At 39.9% G+C, this 21,794-nt stretch overlaps 1 protein-coding gene across 1 annotated transcript in view; it reads right to left on the bottom strand.

The window, feature by feature from the left end:
• Positions 1 to 6,663: 6,663 nt before the first annotated feature.
• The window catches only part of kcnj13 (potassium inwardly rectifying channel subfamily J member 13), a 41,916-nt gene continuing 26,785 nt past the window's right edge, over positions 6,664 to 21,794 (bottom strand). Inside the window, exons 2-3 of the mRNA XM_060942209.1 lie at positions 13,604 to 14,115; positions 6,664 to 8,930 (exon numbers count right to left, since the gene is read on the bottom strand). Of these exons, the coding sequence (XP_060798192.1) occupies positions 8,332 to 8,930; positions 13,604 to 14,072 (1,068 nt within the window). The 5' untranslated portion in view covers positions 14,073 to 14,115 and the 3' untranslated portion in view covers positions 6,664 to 8,331. The remainder of the gene's footprint in view (positions 8,931 to 13,603; positions 14,116 to 21,794) is intronic.

Raw genomic sequence — 21,794 nt, 5'->3', positions numbered from 1 at the left:
AAACATTTATAAATGATTACATGGTGTTTAAAACACATTCACGTGATCCTGTAGGATGGACCATCAAGGAACAAAATAGATATCACACAACATGAGACACTTTGTTCCTGAAATCTCATACCTGGATGTTTGTAGGACAGTAACAATGTGAAAGAAAGATGACGTCATGTTACGTCACATCACTGAGCTGAGCATTCTCCACAGGAACAACTGAACATTTTACATCTCAAAATGGCCGCCCTGAAGTTGTTTGGGGGTTTTTTTGAGACAAAAACTGGCACTTTTACAGATCACACTGAGACAGCATAATGAATTATAACACAATCACTTGTGTGTAACTTGTACATCTTAAAAATATGAATACATGACTTTTAAAGTAGGGTGGCACAGTAGTGTAGTGGTTAGCACTGTCGCCTCACAGCAAGAAGGTTCTGGGTTCAAGCCCAGCAGTCAGTGAGGGCCTTTCTGTGTGGAGCTTGCATGTTCTCCCCATGTCTGTGTGGGGGTGCTCCGGTTTCCCCAAAAGACGTGCAGGTTAGGTTAACTAGTGGCTCTAAATTGACTGTAGGTGTGAATGGTTGTCTCTATGTGTCAGCCCTGTGACAATCTGGCGAATCAATATATAGATATTGTTACCACTTCAAAATGGATCATTTTCCTAAAAATATTGTGTTCAAAAGTCTTTTATTATAAAGTCTCTTATACCACAGTGATTTGCAAAACCAGCGACTTTTATATTTATTACCATCGTCACATCTCATTCATCACTCATCACTCTTGTGATAATAATAAGTTCAATTTATATAGCGCCTTTCTCAAATCCCAAGGTCGCTTTACAATTATAGGGAACAAATAAATAAATAAATAAATAAATAAAAAGTCCACCAAATAGAGGCCAGGATGTCATTCCAATGGTGTAGCAGCCACAGTCCCACCAAAAGGTGCACGAAAACAAGTTTCACACCGCCAGGACAGCTGCCGCGACGCTGCTGGCAACATCACTCGGAACACCACACCATGGATCCACAAAGCAAGCACAGAAGCACCGCCACGCAGAGCGACAGTATGTCCCAAACCGCCTGCACAGCTGCCGCGACGCCACTGAGCAACATCGCTCAGAGCACCATGCCAAGCACTAAAGCACAGAGCGCTGGACAACCCCGATGTTAAAATGAGCAATGAGCACACTGCAGTCCATAGCTAGGAGCACAGGCATCACCCACGGCGAACCAAGGCCTGGAGGGAACCAACCAAGGCCGGATTAACTATATGGGCCTGCGGCACAGTGCCCAGGGGCACTAACCACTCACAGCCAGTGGGGGGGCACCACATGACAGAAACTTTAAAAATATTTTTCGTGAATGTTTGTACACTTAAAATGGTTATACACTTGACATTGTTAAATAGTCATATATAATTCATTATGAACACTAATTTCATAAGAACAACAACAATAATCATAATTCTGAGCAAGAGTGGCCTATGTGACCATTAACCCCCCTTTCCTCAACCTGTCAGTTGAGCCAGTCCACCTACGGTGAAATGTATCAATTTTTTAAAAACCGCGGTAGAAATGAAAAATGGACAGACATCAATTGAGTGGTTGTGCGAAGAGAAAATAAAAAAAAAGATAAAGACTCCAGGAGTGTAGCTGCAATTAAAAATGTTCCAGTGTTAGATTGTTTTTTATAAAAACATCGACAACTGCTGTCACTACCAGTGCTGAAGCCGAAGCTAGTGAAATCAGCGATGCTAGTGAGGGAGATGGCCCTGCTAGCACTAGCCGGGGAGATGCTACAACCACAGCCAGTGTTAGCCGAGGGGTCGGCGATGACGAGGATCCCCTTGAGGAAGATGGGAGTGAGGGAGACCCCGGGGAGGAGGATATGTGCGAAGCCACTTTAAGCCAGGTAGAGATCAGTTCACACCATGGTGACGAGAAGGAAGACGAGGGTGTTATGGATGTCAACCCAGCGCAGCCGACGCCAGTAGAACATTTCTCTATTTCAACTGATCCTGCGCTATGGGGAGATCTAACAGAGTTGAAAAAAGAACTGGCTATTGCTAATGGTCCCGCCACCTACCACAACTGGGTGGCTAAATATGCAGCATCCGCACGGCACGACGGTAAGAAAACCAGATTTCTTACAAATGATCGCTTTCAATGCCAGCTGCCGAACAAGCAGTCAGTGTCCAGAGATTGGCTAATTTACTCCCCTTCAACCGGCATGTGTGCAGGAGGTTACTGAACGCGTGCGCGCAGGGTGGTGGTGGTGGTGGTGGGGGGGGGCACTTGAGGTATAGTGCCCAGGGGCACCGCATTGGCTTAATACGGCACTGGAACCAACGCCCAAAACTGGGTCCGGAGCTACACAACAACCGGTGGACAAAAACACTCAAACAAAAAACAAGCATGAAACTACACAAACACACACACAAAAAAAGAGAGAGAAAATAAAATAAAAAAGCTCCAGTGAGAAGCGGCAGCCAGAATGCGCATGACGTACTCTCAACCGGAAGCAGAAAAAGGAGATTGTTCCCTCAAACCATTCACACTTGACACAAGTCCCCTTGCTATTTATGTGGAAAACAAATCCAACACTGATTTTCCAGAAAAAGAATTAGTGTTGAGTTGTACAACGTCTAGTGGTAAGAATAAGGAAACGTCCTAAAAATAGTAGCTCACAAGTGAAAATTGGTGAATACTAACCTTTTGACCTTAAAGCAGATACACAGAGCCTTTATTTTTAAATACATTTCTGAGTGGATAGTATCTCCATCCTTGACTCTTGTATGCTGCTTAAATGGGAATAAAAAATATATATTTTTGAGAGTTAAAATCGACCACAAAGTTGGCATTCGAGCTGCCCCGCTGAGCCAGCCAGCCCTGAGCGTGTGATGTCACAGCGGGAACTGGTTTTAAGGCCGAGGCCTTTGACAGCTATAGACCAAAGTCATATAAATAAAAATTTATGGTGAAAGTAAGAAATACCGTTACTGACTTGCTCAACTAAGACTGATTTGACTTCATTGATTGTGAGTTGACTCTCATTAAAACAGGATGGGTGTTATAACTTATGCAACGTACATGTACATGCATGCATTTTCACTGATAAAACATAAAAGGCTAATTAAATAATCAGATGAACTGAGACAATCACATTCTGAAGCAAATCAAATAATCTTATAGCAGTAACTTAAACACACAATACAAGTTACATGTATTCATCTAAATGCAGGTAAACAATATGTTGTTTTGTATCCAAATGAGAGTCGGAGCTTACCCATCTGTGTTCTCGCTTCTTGAAGGCTGATCTTATGGTCGATTGTTTTGAAACAATCTGACTTTCAGTTGTTTGTTGATTTGCTTCTTCCACGTAAGGGTGAGATATTGCTGCTGAGGCAAGCATATCCAGCGGAAAATTCAGACAGCTGCACCACTCATTCTCCATTTTCTCCACACTGAGTACTTCACCATTACTGCTCGGCTCAGGCAGTAAAACCCGGGACAGGACAAGACAGCACCCATTTTAGCAGCAACTGCGGGGAGGTCACTGCCCAAGCGATATGTCACGTCCAGTTCCATCCCGGGTTTTATCAACAACCCTCGGCTCACACTCCGGGAAAACTGGTGCAACTGAACTTGCTTTACTTTTTAAAAAAATAAAAAATAAATAAAATAAATACTTTCCTTTTGGTACTGCACCCTCTTTCAATATGGGCTGCACCCACCAGCAACACATCTACGTGGCATGGCGATAAATTAGCTCTTAATGGAGGATTGTAGTTGCAGTCAGCTCCGTGGTTTAGTATAGCGGAAATGGCGATGAGACCGATAGACTTCCTGCTGTGACGTTATGGACATCAAGGTTGTTCACTCGGACCGCTACCTATATAAATCACTTTAATCATAAAAAATATGATATTAGATTTATTGTTAATGCTTAAAACTATTCCTATGCCATTCTTGAGGTCTCAAGGCATTTATAAACGAAAGTGAGGCCATGGCTCTGCGTATCTGCTTTAAATACTGGTTAAAGCTAGCTTCATCTGAATATGCATAATTCCAAAGCAGTATGTAGTGTGCCCAAAATTTCAGTAGGTGTTTAATAGAAGTCCAACTCTTCCTGAATGATCTACAACATCCATAGAATCCAAATGTACCACACTACGCTATTGCATAATTCAACTGGAGACTCTGAATATCTAAAGAAGAATTATTCCCTGGGGATAACAGATAGAAAATGGCAGACTGAAGCAAAGCCGGTTGTTGCAGCGTCTAGTGTGAGTATTAGGAACAGCTTAAACATTTCTGCCATTGCAGAAATAAATGTTTTTGATTTTCACAACATATAGGACAGGTTAGGTGGCAGCAGAGTATGTCCGAATTGTGTCCTTAGTACTAGCCTAAAAAATGCTCATAGAACATATTACAGTAAAGGTTGGGTAGTAGTTATTTGAACAAAGTGAGTATATACTGAGTATTCAGATACAGAGATATGAGTAGTTTACCCATCTCATCTGTGGTGTGGGGCAGCACGGTGGTGTAGTGGTTAGCGCTGTTGCCTCCCAGCAAGAAGGTCCGGGTTTGAGCCCCATGGCCGGCTAGGGCCTTTCTGCGCGGAGTTTGCATGTTGTCCGCGTGGGTTTCCTCTGGGTGCTCCGGTTTCCCCCACAGTCCAAAGACATGCAGGTTAGGTTAACTGGTGACTCTAAATTGAGTGTGAATGGTTCTCTGTGATGACCTGGCGACTTGTCCAGGGTGTACCCCGCCTTTTGCCTGTAGTCAGCTGGGATAGGCTCCAGCTTGCCTGCGACCCTGTAGAATAGGATAAAGTGGCTAGAGATAAGTCTGATCTTCACAACACATGTTTGTGGAAGTGTATCATGGCACGAACAAAGGAGATTTCTGAGGACCTCAGAAAAAGCATTGTTGATGCTCATCAGGCTGGAAAGGGTTACAAAACCATCTCTAAAGAGTTTGGACTCCACCAATCCACAGTCAGATAGATTGTGTACAAATGGAGGAAATTCAAGACCATTGTTACCCTCCCCAGGAGTGGTCGACCAACAAAGATCAGTTCAAGAGCAAGGCATGTAATAGTCAGCGAGGTCACAAAGGACCCCAGAGTAACTTCTAAGCAACTGAAGGCCTCTCTCACATTGGCTTAATGCTAATGTTCATGAGTCCACCATCAGGAGAACACTGAACAACAATGGTGTGCATGGCAGGGTTGCAAGGAGAAAGCCACTGCTCTCCAAAAAGAACATTGCTGCTCATCTGCAGTTTGCTAAAGATCATATGGAAAAGCCAGAAGGCTATTGGAAAAATGTTTTGTGGATGGATGAGACCAAAATAGAACTTTTTGGTTTAAATGAAAAGCGTTATGTTTGGAGAAAGGAAAACACTGCATTCCAGCATAAGAACCTTATCCCATCTGTGAAACATGGTGGTGGTAGTATCATGGTTTGGGCCTGTTTTGCTGCATCTGGGCCAGGATGGCTTGCCATCATTGATGGAACAATGAATTCTGAATTATACCAGTGAATTCTAAAGGAAAATGTCAGGACATCTGTCCATGAACTGAATCTCAAGAGAAGGTGGGTCATGCAGCAAGACAACGATCCTAAGCACACAAGTCGTTCAACCAAAGAATGGTAAAAGAAGAATAAAGTTAATGTTTTGGAATGGCCAAGTCAAAGTCCTGACCTTAATCCAATGGAAATGTTGTGGAAGGACCTGAAGCGAGCAGTTCATGTGAGGAAACCCACCAACATCCCAGAGTTGAAGCTGTTCTGTACGGAGGAATGGGCTAAAATTCCTCCAAGCTGGTGTGCAGGACTGATCAACAGTTACCGGAAATGTTCAGATGCAGTTATTGCGCACAAGGGGGTCACAACAGATACTGAAAGCAAAGGTTCACATACTTTTGCCACTCACAGATATGTAATATTGGATCATTTTCTTTAATAAAAAAAGACCAAGTATAATATTTTTGTCTCATTTGTTTAACTGGGTTCTCTTTATCTACTTTTAGCACTTGGGTGAAAATCTGATGATGTTTTAGGTCAGATTTATGCAGAAATATAGAAAATTCTAAAGGGTTCACAAACTTTCAAGCACCACTGTGTGTATATATATATATATATATATATATATATATATATATATATATATATATATATATTCTTTATAGTCTTATGGACACCGAATGGGGTCAAAACCCAATATTGTTTAGTTCTTTTTACATTTGATTTTAAGTAATAATAATAATAATAATAATAATAATAATAATAAAGAAAAAGGTGTTAACAGGAGGTTTTTTAAGAATATTATTTAATTCATCTGTCATGTTATATGTTACAAAATGATGGTACTTCTTTCACAGACCACACAGACCATTCCACACAGTTTAATGTACAAACAGTAGTCAGTGTTTAAAAATGTCTTCCATTTGGTGTGAAAGAATCACACCAATGATCATATTGTTGTACACACATATACCAATACTGATATAAAAATCTTGGATTTCTGATTTACAGGATATATTAGATTGATTACTTAAAGGAGAAAAAAACACTCTAACAAGTTACCTCTGCTCATAAAAATCCTTCAGAACAAAGACTCAGAGAAGATAAGTACTTTAATAATGCAGAGTGTTCTCTAGGTTTTAATAGGAAAATAAAAAAAAAATACTATACAGTGTGTGACTATCAGTATAATCGTGCAGATCTACAGTATGTGCAGATTCCATTAATTACTTGTCCTTCATGTGGGGAAAAATGTATTGTGTGACTTTGACTTCAAACCAAAGCAAACTTTCCAGGTTTTTCCACTTGAGTAAACGGAGGAAAAGTAAATTTAATTACAATATTATTAGCTTAGGGGCAGCACGGTGGTGTAGTGGTTAGCGATGTCACCTCACAGTAAGAAGGTCCGGGTTTGAGCCCCATGGCCGACGAGGGCCTTTCTGTGCGGAGTTTGCATGTTCTCCCCGTGTCCACGTGGGTTTCCTCCAGGTGCTCCGGTTTCCCCCACAGTCCAAAGACATGCAGGTTAGGTTAACTGGTGACTCTAAATTGACCATAGGTGTGAATGTGAGTGTGAATGGTTGTCTGTGTCTATGTGTCAGCCCTGTGATGACCTGGCGACTTGTCCAGGGTGTACCCTTTTGCCCGTAGTCAGCTGGGATAGGCTCCAGCTTGCCTGCGACCCTGTAGAACAGGATAAAGTGGCTAGAGATAATGAGATGAGATGAGATGCTAATAATAGTACTGTATATTAGCACTTAGTGTTGTGTATAATTATTTACTTTTAAAAAGAATTGAACTAATTGCTAAAAACTAACAGTTTTTAAGCAACAACTAATGTTGCTTAGGTTATTTTGAATCTTAGACCAACAACAAAAAATCCCCACAAACCCTGTCATCCCATTCTCTCAAGTGGCTAGATAATGTAATTCTGCATGTTTCCAAGCTTTAATATTTTAATGCTATTTTGCTAATTGGTACCACAATCACCTGGCACCTTGATGCTACAGTAATTTATAGCCTGTAAGCAGTAGTATTATTTAGCTATCAGCAGTAAACACTATAATCATCACTTATGTATAACGGTTAATTCTGAAAACTTCACATATTTCAGTAAATGTTCATCCCGTTTCGTGCTACTCCTTTGTTTTCAACAGTGTTACTCAAATCCAGTCCTCGGATGTGAAAAACAGTTTTCTCTCCATTCTGAATCTCAATTCCATGAAGGAGCTTATTTTCAAAGTTGACCTGGGCATTTCGAAGAAGGGAAAATGCAAAAGAGTATAATTTCTGACTGATGCAGGGGGTAGATCTGAGGAATCAGACTGTGGCATTGAATAAAATGCTAGTGGTTTTGCTGTGCGTCTGTATGATGTGTTAAAAAAAAAACCTCAGAGAATGTCATCACCATTATTTTGGAAGACAATAATGAAAAGCTGTAGGTAGGTAGGATTTAGCTTGTATTTAGTGCCCAGTTGCTTCCATGTTCTTGATTAGCATCCAGTTGGGTCCTCTTAGCAATTTAGTGTCTGTCAATTAGTATATAATTTCTCCATTGAGTGAAATAGGAGTATTTTTTTTTAAATTGATGTTTTGAAATTTGATTAGGATCCAGTCAGATTCTAGCTAGAGATTAGCAAAAAGACAGGTACTAGCTAGTGATTAGCATCTGACCAAGTTCTAGGTAGTGATTAGCATTAATGGAATGTAAGAGTTATGTGAATGTTGTTCTCAAGTGAACTGTCCTTTCATGTGCAGAATGGATGAGGAAAAATGAAGGACATACACACGTATGTATAGTTATTCCATTGCATCGTTACCATCGCCGTTGACCTGTACCACACACTCCTTGTCCCGAGAGTTGTTGTATGTGTTGGGTCCCATAAGTGGGCAAATGTGTGTGTCAAAATAGCGCATGGCCTGAGTGCTGTTCCGCCGTTCTCCGTGCAGGACCGCCTTGGTGAAGCGGCGGCCATATTGGATCTCGTCAGCCAAGTAGGACGTCCTCTTGTGGTAGGCGGATCCAGTGCCCTCCTGGGATGCAGAAAGAAATACAACCAGCTCAAACTGCGACTGACCTGATGGGAACATGGCACGATTCAGTGGGCTGTCTGGGGTCAAAGGGTGGAGAAAGGTCAAAGGTGACAGGAAGAGGGGGCAAGGTCGCGAGCCCAAGCCATCCAACAGGAAATCCAGGGCAGTTTGATGGATTGTGTGATCATCCTGTTCCTCATAGAGCACAGCACTCACACACACATCAACCAGCGGCCTCGAGAGCAGGTTACACACACGGAACATGAGGCAACGTTGACCTTCAACCTCACACACCACGGCTTTAGGGCTGAACAAGATTCCACTGCAGCGCTTCTGAGGACGAGAGAATTTAGCCACAAATGCACCTGAGAGAGAAGAAACATAAAGAAAGCATTAAATAGGACTTTCACCTGATTCAAGCACCCGATCATTCAAGCAATTATCCAATCAGCCAAACAAGTAGCAGTAATGCAATGCATAAACTCATACAGATACAGATCAAGATCTTCAGGTTATATTCACATCATACACAAGAATGGGGGTTAACTTCAGCTCAGGGAGTTGGTGGAATATGAAACAAGAATATGGATTTCTGTAAAGCTGTTTTGTGACAAGATATATTGTGAAAAGTGCTTTATAAATCAAGGGTTTCCCCAGAGGTGGCATGATGCTGTAGTGGTTAGCACTGTCACCTCACAGCAAGAAGGTTCTGGGTTTGAGCCCAGCGGCTGACGAGGGCCTTTCTGTGTGGAGTTTGCATGTTCTCTCTGTGTCTGCGTGGGTTTCCTCCGGGTGCTCCGGTTTCCCCCACAGTCCAAAGACATGCAGGTTAGGCTAATTGGTGGCTCTAAATTGACCTGTAGGTGTGAATGTGAGTGTGAATTGTTGTCTGTGTCTATGTGTCAGCCCTGTGATAACCTGGCGACTTGTCCAGGGTGTACCCCGCCTTTCACCCATAGTCAACTGGGATAGGCTCCAGCTTGCCTGCGACCCTGTAGGACAGGATAAGTGACTACAGAAAATGGATGGATGGATGGTTTCCCCAGAAAAATATATCAGAGCGGTACTACTGATGCGGAGCCAGGCCCAGAGGGCCACCTGCTAGGGGGTTCCGGCGCATGGTCCCCTGGAAAATTTTTAAATTAGAGACTTCAAATGGAGGGCGGCATGGTAGTGTAGTGGTTAGCACTGTTGCCTCACAGAAAGAATGTTCTGGGTTCAAGCCCAGCGGCCAACTGGGGCCTTTCTGTGTGGAGTTTGCATGTTCTCCCTGTGGGTTTCCTCCGGGTGCTCTGGTTTCGTTTTAAGATATGGCTTTTTTTTTCAAGCCATTCACATGACCAGTCCAACAGACTAATACATACAGTGTCTTGCAAAAGTATTCATCCCCCTTGTCCAGTTTTTTTGCATTACAAGATGGAATTAAAATGGATTTTGGAGGGTTAGCACCATTTGATTTACACAACATGCCTACCACTTTAAAGGTGCAAATTGTTGTTTTATTGTGACGCAAACAATAATTAAGATGAAAAAACAGAAATCTGGAGTGTGCATAGGTATTCACCCCCTTTCGAATGAAACTCCTAAATAAGAGCTGCTCCAACCAATTCACTTCATAAGTCACATAATTAGTTGATTAAGATCCACTTATTTGCAATCAAAATGTCACATGATTTGTCACATGATGTCTGAATAAATCAGCCTGTTCTGGAAGGACCCTGACTCTGCAACACTACTAAGCAAGCAACGTGAAAACCAAGGAGCCTCCAAACAGGTCAGAGACAGAGTTGTGAAGAAGTATAGATCAGGGTTGGGTTATAAAAAATATCCCAAACTTTGAATATCCCACAGAGCACCATTAAATCCATTATAGCAAAATGGAAAGAATATGGCACCACTACAAACCTGACAAGAGAAGGCCCCGCCCACCAAAACTCACAGACCAGGCAAGGAGGGCATTAATCAGAGATGCAACAAAGACACCAAAGATAACACTGAAGGAGCTGCAAAGATCCACAGCAGAGATGGGAGTATCTGTCCATAGGACCACTTTAAGCTGCACAGTCCACAGACTGGGGCTTCATGGAAGAGTGACCAAAAAAAATCATTGCTTAAGAAAACACGTTTGGAGTTTGCCCAACAGCATGTGACTGACTCCCCAAACACATGGAAGAAGATTCTCTGGTCAAATGTGACTAAAATTGATCTTTTTGACCAGCATGGGAAATGCCATGTGTGGCACAAACCCAACACCCTGAAAACACCATTCCTACAGTGAAGCATGGTGGTGGCAGCATCATGCTGTGGGGATATTTTTCATTCTGCAGGGACAGGAAATCTGGTCAGGACTGAAGGAAAGCTGTATGGCATTAAATACAGGGCAATTCTGGAGGAAAATCTGTTTGAGTCGGCCAGAGGCTTGAGACTGGGATGGAGGTTCACATTCCAGCAGGACAATGATCCTAAACATTTTGCTAAAGCTGCACTGGAGTGGTTTAAAGGGAAACATTCAAATGTCTTGGAATGGCCTAATCAAAGCCCAGACCTCAATCCAATTGAGAATCTGTGGCATAACTTGAAGATTGCTGTACACCAACACAACCCATCTAACTTGAAGGAGTTGGAGCAGTTTTGCCTTGAGGAATGGGCAACAATCCCAGTGGCTAGATGTGCTAAGCTAATAGAGACATACCCCAAGAGACTTGCAGCTGTAATTGTAGCAAAAGATGGCTTGACAAAGTATTGACTTTGGAGGGGTGAATACCTATGCACACTCCAGATTTCTGGTTTTTTTTTTCATCTTAATTATTGTTTGTGTCACAATAAAACAACAATTTTCACTTTTAAAGCTGTAGGCATTTTGTGTAAATAAAATGGTGCTAACCCTCCAAAAATCCATTTTAATTCCAGTTTTTAATGCGACAAAACAGGACAAATACCAAGGAGGATGAATACTTTTGCAGGACAATGTATTTTAATGTAATCCAACCCTAAAAATTTTTAAATATTACATCATTATTTAATGATATGGACTCCTAATGTCCCCAGACCCTACTTTTAGAATCTCAACTCTCAATGTTAACGATACATATTGTTGTTGTTGGTCTTAGGAATCTTTATAAGTGATACAAATTTGTACCATTAAAAATATCAGTGTATGCTAAAAGAATGCTCAAGTTGAGTGTTTATAAATAATGGAATATATCAACAGTCTTGGCAGTTAAATGAACCTGTAACACAGCTGTGACAAACCAGATGCTTGTGGATTGTGAATGAACTCAAGGTTTTAATGAGAACAATGAGAAAAGACAATATACAAAAGCCAGGCCAGGTCAATACCGAGAGATCCAAAACAGTAACGAGGGCTAGACAAATCATGGTCAGGAAACAGGCAAGAGTCCAAGAACCGGGAATCAGTAGACACGGGCAATCTAAACACAAGGGCTAGGCAAATCGTAATCAGGAAACAGGCGAGGATCGAAAAACCAGGAAGCAAGAGAAACGGGCAAACAAACACAAGGGCTAGGCGAAACAGAAAAAAAAAGAAGGCAAAAAGGGTCATACACAATTAAACAATCAGTATAATAACGCTCAGTAGGCTCACGAAAAGTAGAGGCAATACTGTGCAACGAACAAAACAAACAAAGGGGTATAAATACAGACATAAACGAAAAGGTACAGATGATGATGATTAGAACTCGGGGGAACCACTCCTAGGAAGTGGCTCCGGGTTGGCTGACAGAGTGCACGTGGTAGTGACTGGTGTGTGAGGGGGATTGTGGGAATTGGAGTCCTGAGTGTTGGATGAGCCTGGAAGCGTGACAGAACCAAAGAAAAGTAATTAAAATCAATCAATGCATTCATAGTAACATATGAACACACTACTGTGGTTTCTTAGGACCTTCTAATTCTATTGTATAACCTATATTTATAGCCCTGTGATCTCATCTCATTATCTCTAGCCGCTTTATCCTGTTCTACAGGGTCGCAAGCAAATTGGAGCCTATCCCAGCTGACTACGGGCGAAAGGCAGGGTACACCCTGGACAAGTCGCCAGGTCATCACAGGGCTGACACATAGACACAGACAACCATTCACACTCACATTCACACCTACGGTCAATTTAGAGTCACCAGTTAACCTAACCTGCATGTCTTTGGACTGTGGGGGAAACCGGAGCACCCGGAGGAAACCCACACGGACACGGGGAGAACATGCAAACTCCACACAGAAAGGCCCTCGCCGGCGGACCTTCTTGCTGTGAGGCGACAGCGCTAACCACTACACCACTGTGCCACCCCATGAAATGTCATTTCACTAAGATTTTATTTAATTTTCCTTTTGTTTGAAGTCCTTTATTGGAAAAGTTTTGCTTGTTTTCTGACAAACACATGCTGAGTCACTCAGAAACATCTCTGATTAACTAACTTACACAAAATCCATGCTTGTTTTTTGTTTATATTCATGTTACAGGTTATAAGCTAGCTGTAATGTTTAAATAAGTTGTAGTGTCTGGACAGTTATTCAATACCTAGATGGTTTTCTTAATATTTAGCAGGTTCAATGATCCGGAAATGCAAAGTTAGCAAAATAGCAAAATTTCCTTCATAATTTATGCAAATTTTTATACTTAAAATGTATTCTAAATTTCTGTAACCCAACATATTTCAAGACTTAGAATTTATCAGCCCATTTTAGCTATTTGGTCAATCTACCTTTTAAAAAAATACATTGGCTATGTGAGCTCAATGTTGGTGAAACTAAAATGTAAACCATAAAATTTGATGAACAAAATGTTTTCTTATTTTCAGAACTAATGAAAATATGAGTTATATAATTTTACTCTGATACTCGCCTAAAAAGAATTGAATTCTGAATATTAACATTATTACAACAATTATTTTCTTTTGGCAGAATATTCAACACAAGGTGTGATGTTGCAAAAAGAGCCATCAAGCAATCATAAAGTATCATAACACTGGAAAAAAATCTGAACGATTCGATGTTTTTAATATAAAATAATTTGAAAAGGACGTACCAGTGATGAAGGCCTCAAGCATGAGCCCCAGGAGCATTTGCAGGGCGAGAAGGGCGATGGCGGTGGGGCAATCAGCATTGGGGTACATGGTCCCATATCCGATGGTCAGCTGGGTCTCCAGGGCAAACGAGAAGGCGGCAGTGAATCCCGTGACATATTTGACGCACAGGGTATGCCCAGGTGGTGGGTTGTCATGGTCAACGCCCAAATCACCATTGGCACGTGCCAAGACATACCACAGTACAGCAAAAAGAAGCCAGTGGAGAAGGAAGGAACCACAGAATGCCAGCACCACCCAACGCCAACGAAGGGAAAGCCATGCTCCCCACATGTCCTTAAATGCCCCGATCCATGTTTCCCGTACACCGGAGGCAGGGCTGCGCATAAGACTCCGCCCATCCTTGCTGACCAATCTCTGCTGCTGAGGTTTGGTTTTCATTAGCGGTGATGATGAGCTGCTGGTTGCCATGCCAACGGCGAGGGTAGGGGATGATGAAGATGACGATTTGGACCTGAAAATTTCAAGAAAAGAAGGTCAAAAAGTTTGTTTAAATCACATGGTGCAAAAGTCTGAGTCAGAATCATTTTTCAAATCTATTTTTCAAAGAGCTGCACAGGTCTATCAAGATAAAGCAGTATTTTAGCGATTGAAATCTCATGTAAACATGTACAGTAAAAGGCGTTGCATGTCAGTAGTGTGTGACAGTCATTGACAAGCCTAATGACCTGTCGATCCATAATGATACATATATCATAGTGACCCTGGTGTTGTAAATGTCTTCCACTGATGTTTAAGCTGGTCCTGTGATGGTTTGAGCAGTTCTAACCTCTAGCTGAAGAACAGAGAAGCTTCCAGACCAGACTGTGAAGCTGCTGGTGAGAATGCTCACAATGTTAGAAGTTCTTCGACAGGCATGCCAAATTTCTTTACTGTTCTTAGGAAGTACAGATGTTGCTGGGACTTCATTATTAGGTTGGTTGTGTTGTAGGACCAGGTGATGGGAACACCGAGGAATCTGAAGGTGCTCATCCTCTTCAAATCTCCAGTTATTGTTGTTCTGGCATCCCACCAGCAGATCAGCTACCTCCCTTCCAGACACTGTCTCGTCACCCCCAGTGATTAGGTCAAGGACTACCATCTGCGAATTTGAGGATGCTGGTGTAGCTCTGGGAGTTTTGTTTAGAAAGTCTACAGCTTAGGACTTAATACGCAACCCTGGGGGTCCCAATGTTTACAGTCCATATTGCTGATTTGGATTGACTGAGGTCTGGCAGTTAGAAAGTCCAGGACCTGGTTGCAGAGGGTGCGCATGAGTCCAACAGTGAAGAGTTTTTCACAGTTTTGATGGAATGACTTGAATTGAATTGAGCTGTAATCATAAAAAAAACCATACTTGCATACTAATTACTAAAATTACTTTGATGTTTCATATCAGGAGAAAAACCTTAGATCCAGGAAATCTAAACATACCCTCACTAGCCCAGGTTCCATTAACCTGCTTAATGTGCAAATTGAAATTGTGAACTAAAAACACTAGTAATGGAAACACATGAATTTCAAAAATTGTCCTAAATATAGCAAAAAATATTTATATGCTCATATAAAGTCTTTTTTCAGACAATTTGACAGCCATTTTTCGCAAAATTTAAATGGAAGCACATTTTTCATGTGTCACATGACATTACGTGAAAAGTCACATGACATTCAAAACTATGGTGTTTGGACAAGGAGACAACTTTTCTTCAAGTTGGTTTGAGATAAGGAGATCACAACCATTTTAGATTGAAAACAACAAAGAAATGCTATTAATTATAATTATAAGGATCTTGAGGCGGATATGAGGGAAAGAGGATCGGGCAAAAAATGGCATATTCTTTGGAGCAAATGGAAGACGGTGAAGCAGCATTACTTTTCCGAAAAAAGAATGGTGCTGTGGGCAAAATAAAGATAAAATTCTGTTTTTTCCAAATACTGGGACAATGACCATATCGCCGGATCAATAGATCCATTGCCATGTTTAACTGTAATGACTATTGCAAGAACAGAAAACCCAGCTTTCATCACATAACATCACTCAGTGGAAACACAGACTAATCTCAATTGTTTTTTGTCGACTTTTTTTTAAAGATTATTTTATTTTTAATTGCTTCTCTTTTGCACTAAACAGCAACAGAACCCCACTGTGTCAGGACCGGCAAAATGAGTTTGAGCTGGAAAACACATTCTTCATGACCCTGTCCCTGCTCATTTTCACCATATTCTGCTGTGAGACTTCACTTCCAATCATTTCTGCAACATTTCACACTTACAGGTGTTAAAGCAAGCAGATTTTTTTCCCCACAAAAAAGGCTTTGGTATAACAACAATGTGTGTAAATTAAAGAGCTGTAATGCCATTAACTCAGAGTATGAGAACAGGCACAACCCAGTGTCAGGGTGTTCACCATCACCATGTCTGCTCAGAACTTTACAACTTTAACACATGTCAGAAACTGCTAGAATACTGTTTAAACTTGACTTGTTGAAAGGAACCACTTTTCAAAATTGGAGAAACAGCAGTGTAACTGTAAAATAAGAACTGTACACATTTTGCTAGGTATGTAATGACATACGACAATAAATCTTGGTACAAATTTATGACAGTTCAAATCATTGAAAAAAAATAGAACTGCAATTATTAGCAGGCGTAATCGTAATCTCTTAGTTTTTCCTAGCTGTACTTGCGTTGTTTAGACAGCAGAGGGCACAATGGCAGGTACATTGGTGGGAATGTGCATGACTTCACTGTAGGCAGAAGTAACACAACTCTAATGCCATGAAGACACAAAAAACACAGAACAAGAGGTGTTCTGTGATTGTACAATTAGATTCAACAAGAAATCTTTTTAGATGGCTGAATGCGAGAGAAAAGAGAAGAAAACATAGAAGATAGAACAAATATTCATAAAAGTTTATTAAGAAAAGACTCCAACCTTGATTAATAATTATTGTTGGTTATTAAGAAAATTAAGCAAAAGCATTGTTTTAATTAAACAAAAGGAATATTTAAGTTGATGAATAGGAATATAAATGTTGTATAATAATAACTATAATTATAATAACTAACCAATAATTAATATTAACAATATTAATATTAACAACTTATTAGTAAATTTAAAAGTAATATTAATAAAGTAATATTAATAACTTAAAGTAATATTATATTAATAATATAATATATTAATAATATATTAATAACTAATGACATATAATATAATAACTAATAATTAGATTATAATGTATAAAATGAACATAATACAATTTTCTTAATTTAATTAAAAAAAATCATGGGAAAATCAAATCATGAACCTGATATCGTGAATTGAATCGAGTCATGACTTGGGTGAGTCGTGCCTACATTTTGCACATTCAATTATTAACATTTAATTATGTTTGCATGATAAAAAATTTATAATATACAATTTTTTTGTAAATGAATTAATTTATAATTTAATATCTTTGCAGTTTTTCACCTTATATTAACATTAAATAATATTAACATTCTTCTACATATTTTTCATATTATATTAATTAAACATTTTTAAGATTATAATACCTTGATTTTTCCTCCACTGTACTGTTTGTGTTATCTTGTATTATTTCATTGTCAATTGTATGTTTTTTGTTTACCTCGTACTCATTTTCACATTTCAATGACTAAATATAATGTAAATACTTAATCATATTACATAATATTAAAATCACAATATTAGCATTTTTTTCAGGATGTTATCTCAACATTTTTTCCCCATTATGTAAACACTTTTCAAATCATATTAATGTGATATATTTACTATTACTGTATTACCTTAACGCTGATCACATCACAATGGTCTGATAATTGTGACCTGAAAGTCTGGGGGAAAAATAGCAAAGAAAAGGCTGAAATTCATTTTCCAGGTGAACTTTATGACAAATGTGCTCGCGATCAGTCCTTCTGGTGCCTTCTGGTGTCAGTAACAGTGCTGAAAACCGGAGTTTGGAGCAGCCTCCAAACATGGCCTCTACGGACTACATCTCCCAAGCACCACAGCGCCCCTCGTCTCCAGAATACTAACAAGTGCACCTGTCTCCTATTTGCCAGTAATCACTTCCCTATATAAGCTCAGCAGTCACAAACACCCATTGCGAAGTATTGTTCTATGTCTCCATACCTGATCATACCAAGCGTTCTGACTTCCTGCCTGACTATTCGTGTTTAAATTCAGTTTATGTTTATTTCCCGACTCCATTTCCTCGCCTGCCCTTTGACATCCCATTTGTTGATCGACCGACCCATGCCAGTCCCTGACTATGTCTTCCGTTTGTTGACCGCTTGCGATGCACCTGCTCTCCCCTGCACTTGCATCTGAAAGCGCCTGCACCCTGACATCTGGGAAACTTAGTTAATGCATGACGGAATATAACTAAAATTATTTTCCTAAAAAGAAGAGACAGAGAGAGGTGGTTCTGTGCGGCTGTGCTCGGCAGGTGATTTAATTAGTTATGTTTTACTCTGTGTGTGTGTGTGTGTGTGTGTGTGTGTGTGTGTGTGTGTGTGTGTGTAGTTTAATCCCTTTTCTCAACAATAATTGGGACACTGGAGTGTAAAAATGCAGAAGTGATTTGTAATGAAAGCTGTGTTTTTTAGACTGGAGTTTGACAGAAATTGAGAGAGTGAGACAGGAATAGAGTGAAGAGACAGAGACAGACAGAGAGACAGAAAGACTGGGAGTGTCTCTGCTTTGTTCTGGATGCCTTGGCTGATGAAGTTACACTGAATTTAACTGACAGGTGGACAAAGAGAGAGAGAGAGAGAGAGAGAGAGAGAGAGAGTGTGTGTGTGTGTGTGTGTGTGTGTGTGTGTGTGTGTGTGTGTGTGTGTGTGTGTAAAACAAGCAAAGCCTTTAATTACTCAATATGAAGAGCTCTAGAGTGACACCAGTGCTGCATGCGAATCAAACGGAGTAACGATATGATAAACTGAACCGGTTTAAACTGGTATCATGATTCTCAGTATACCACAGTACCTTGACCACATCAATGTCATCTAACATCATCTACACCAGTCATCAGTACAAACAGGATCTTTTCCAGCGATATTTCAACAAGACAATACAAAACAACATCCTGCACACATTACAAAGGCATGGCTGTGGAAGAAGAGGGCGCCGCCTGTCCCCTCTGTCCCCAATGGAGAATGCGTGGAGAATTTTGAAATGAAAAATATGACACTGACGACCCCATACTGTTGCACACCTTAAGACCTGTTTACAGAAATTGTGATTTTGTGATGTTTTTTTAAATGAACTTGTATTGTTAAGCGTTTTATGTTTCTTGTTTGGGGACTATGGATGGAATTTAGCATTTTTGCTAATTCCAGTGTATTTACACTGCATATCTCATGTATGTAGTGTTCATTTAATATGCATTGTCCCGTCTAAATAAACAAATAAATGAAAAAATGAAATGAGAAAGAATGGGACAAAATAAGTTAAGTGAAGCTTATTTGTATAGCGCTTTTAACAATCGACGTTTTCGCAAAGCAGCTTTACAGAAAATTAAAGACTTTGAACTTGAGCTAATTTCATCCCTAATTTATCCCCAATGAGCAAGCCTGTGGCGATAGTGGCAAGGAAAACCTCCCTCAGATGACACGAGGAAGAAACCTTGAGAGGAACCAGACTCAAAAGGGAACCCATCCTCATTTGAGTGATAGCGGATAGTGTGATTATAAATAACTCGCTTCTATAACTGTGTCCTATAGAGTCACAAAGTATATATACAGTTGTGGTCAGAAGTTTACATACAGTTACATGAATGTCATCTTGGATATGAACGTCATGGCAGTCTTCGGGCTTTCAGTCATTTCTCTGAACTGTTCTTTTTCTGTGGCAGAATGACTGCACAGCATACATCTTTAATAAAAAAACACTAGAATTTGGTGCACAAGTTTTAAGTTTCTTTGGGTTTTCTGAAATCAGCACAAGGTCAAAATTATACATACAGGGTCAAAAATTTACATACGCTCACTTAGATTACTAATTCAGAGGTGCTGAAACTTCCAAAATGTTTCTTATCTTGCCAAGGCCGAGGTCTCTTAACTTCCTGTTAGTGATCATGATTGACTACAGCTGGTAGCTTCTCTGTGCCTTCATAAAAAGGGTTTGTTTACAGCACTCATTGGATTGACCAATACACTGGAAATGGGAAAGTCCAAGGAGCTCAGTGCAGATCTGAGAAAGAGGATTGCAGATATACACAACTCTGGAATGTCTCTTGGAGCCATTTTTAAACAACTGCAAATTACAAGATCAGTTAAATTAATTGTGTCCAAGTTATTGTGATGTGTAGTCACTTTGCCAAGCCACTTTACTTCAAGAAAACCCAAAGTGTCACCCCCAGCTGAAAGGAAATTGGTTTAGATGGTCAGGAACAACCTGGGAACCACCATGGCACAGCCCTGCCATGAACTGGAAGCTGATGGATCACTGTCTACAGTTAAGATTACCATAGACTAAGAGACTGCTATCTAAGAAATAACCCCCTGCTCCAAAATTGACACCTTCAAGCTTAACAAAAGTTTGAAGCTGACCACACAGATAAAGAAAAAGCCTTCTGGAGGAAAGCTGTATGGTCAGATGAGACAAAGATTGAGTTATTTGGCCACAATGACCACCATGTACAGAGGGACACTATACCAGCTGCTGGTGATGGTAGGATCATCATGCTCTGGGGCTGTTTTACTGCCTGTGGAACTGGTTCATTGCACAAAGTGGATGGAATAATGAAGAAGGAGGACTACCTCAGAATTCTTCAGCATAAACCATCAGAAACTTGAACATGACTTGGGACTTAGGAGTTACAACAGGACAATGAACCCAAACACACATCAGAGCTGGTTGTGGAGGATAAAGCAGGTGAACATTAAGCTTAAAACAAGTCCTGACTTCAACCCTGTTGAAAATATATGGACCGTGCTTATAAGTCGAGTCCATGCCAAGAAAAAAAAGAAAAAAATTTAATTGAACTTGACCAATTCTACCATGAAGAGTCATGAAATATCCAACCAGAATTCTGCCAGAAGCTTGTTCATGGTAAACAAAAATGTTTGGTCAAGGTGAATCTGGCAAAAAGACATTTTACCCAAATATTAGGTGTGCTGTATGTATATTTTTGACCCTGTGTTGATTTCAGAAGACCCAAAGAAAATTAAAACTTGTGCACCGAATTCTAGTGTTTTTTTAAATTAAAGCTGTATGCTGTGCAATCATTCTGCCACAGAAAAAGAACAGTTCAGAGAAATCACTGAAAGCCCAAATATTGCCATGACATTCACATCCAAGATGACATTCATGTCACTGTATGTAAACTTCTGACCACTGTATATGTGTATACTGTACACACACACACACACACACACACACACACACATATATATATATATATATATATATATATATATATATATATATATATATATATATATATATATATATATATAAACACTTCATCACTTGGTGTTTTCAGTCCCCATAAACATCTTTTAAGTGTTGTAAGAAGGAATGGCAACATTATAAAGTGGTAAACTACTTTACTACTACTCACAACTTTTTAAAAATGTAAAATGAGTAGTGCTTAAAAATGAGTAGTGCTTTACTACTCTCACAACTTTTTAAAAATGTGTTGCAAGAATTAAAATTGAAATGTGTTTATTTTGAAAAAACAAAAATTCATGAGGTAAAAGATCAAATAATGTGCTGCTGTATTGTTTTGAGTGCAATACAGGTAAAAAAAAACATTTACAAATAATCATTTTCAGTTTTAATTTCAATTTCAACATACCGTCCCAACTTTTTCTGATTTGGGGTTGTAGTATGGCTTAGTACAGAATAAACAGTGTTATTCTATCCATACTCACTCTATATGAGCATTTGCACGTTATGATTGGCTACTCTACTATGAGGCTATCAGCTCATATACCGTGAGTAGAGAAAAACAAAATGGTGGAGTGTGTTGCTGAACCAACTGAGGATGTGAGGACAAAATAAAAACTCTACTTGAAAACAAAACCTAAAAATTGTTCTCAAGTACTTAAAAGAAACAGAAATAGCTAAAAGAATATAGTCCCCCCCCCCCCCCCCCAAATATCTCCTGTTCTACACTCCAGCCC

The sequence above is a fragment of the Neoarius graeffei genome, chromosome 16, assembly GCF_027579695.1.
Source record: "Neoarius graeffei isolate fNeoGra1 chromosome 16, fNeoGra1.pri, whole genome shotgun sequence".
NCBI lineage: Eukaryota > Metazoa > Chordata > Actinopteri > Siluriformes > Ariidae > Neoarius > Neoarius graeffei.
Note: the sequence above shows the minus strand (reverse complement) of the source record. Positions and strands in the feature narration are given on the sequence as shown.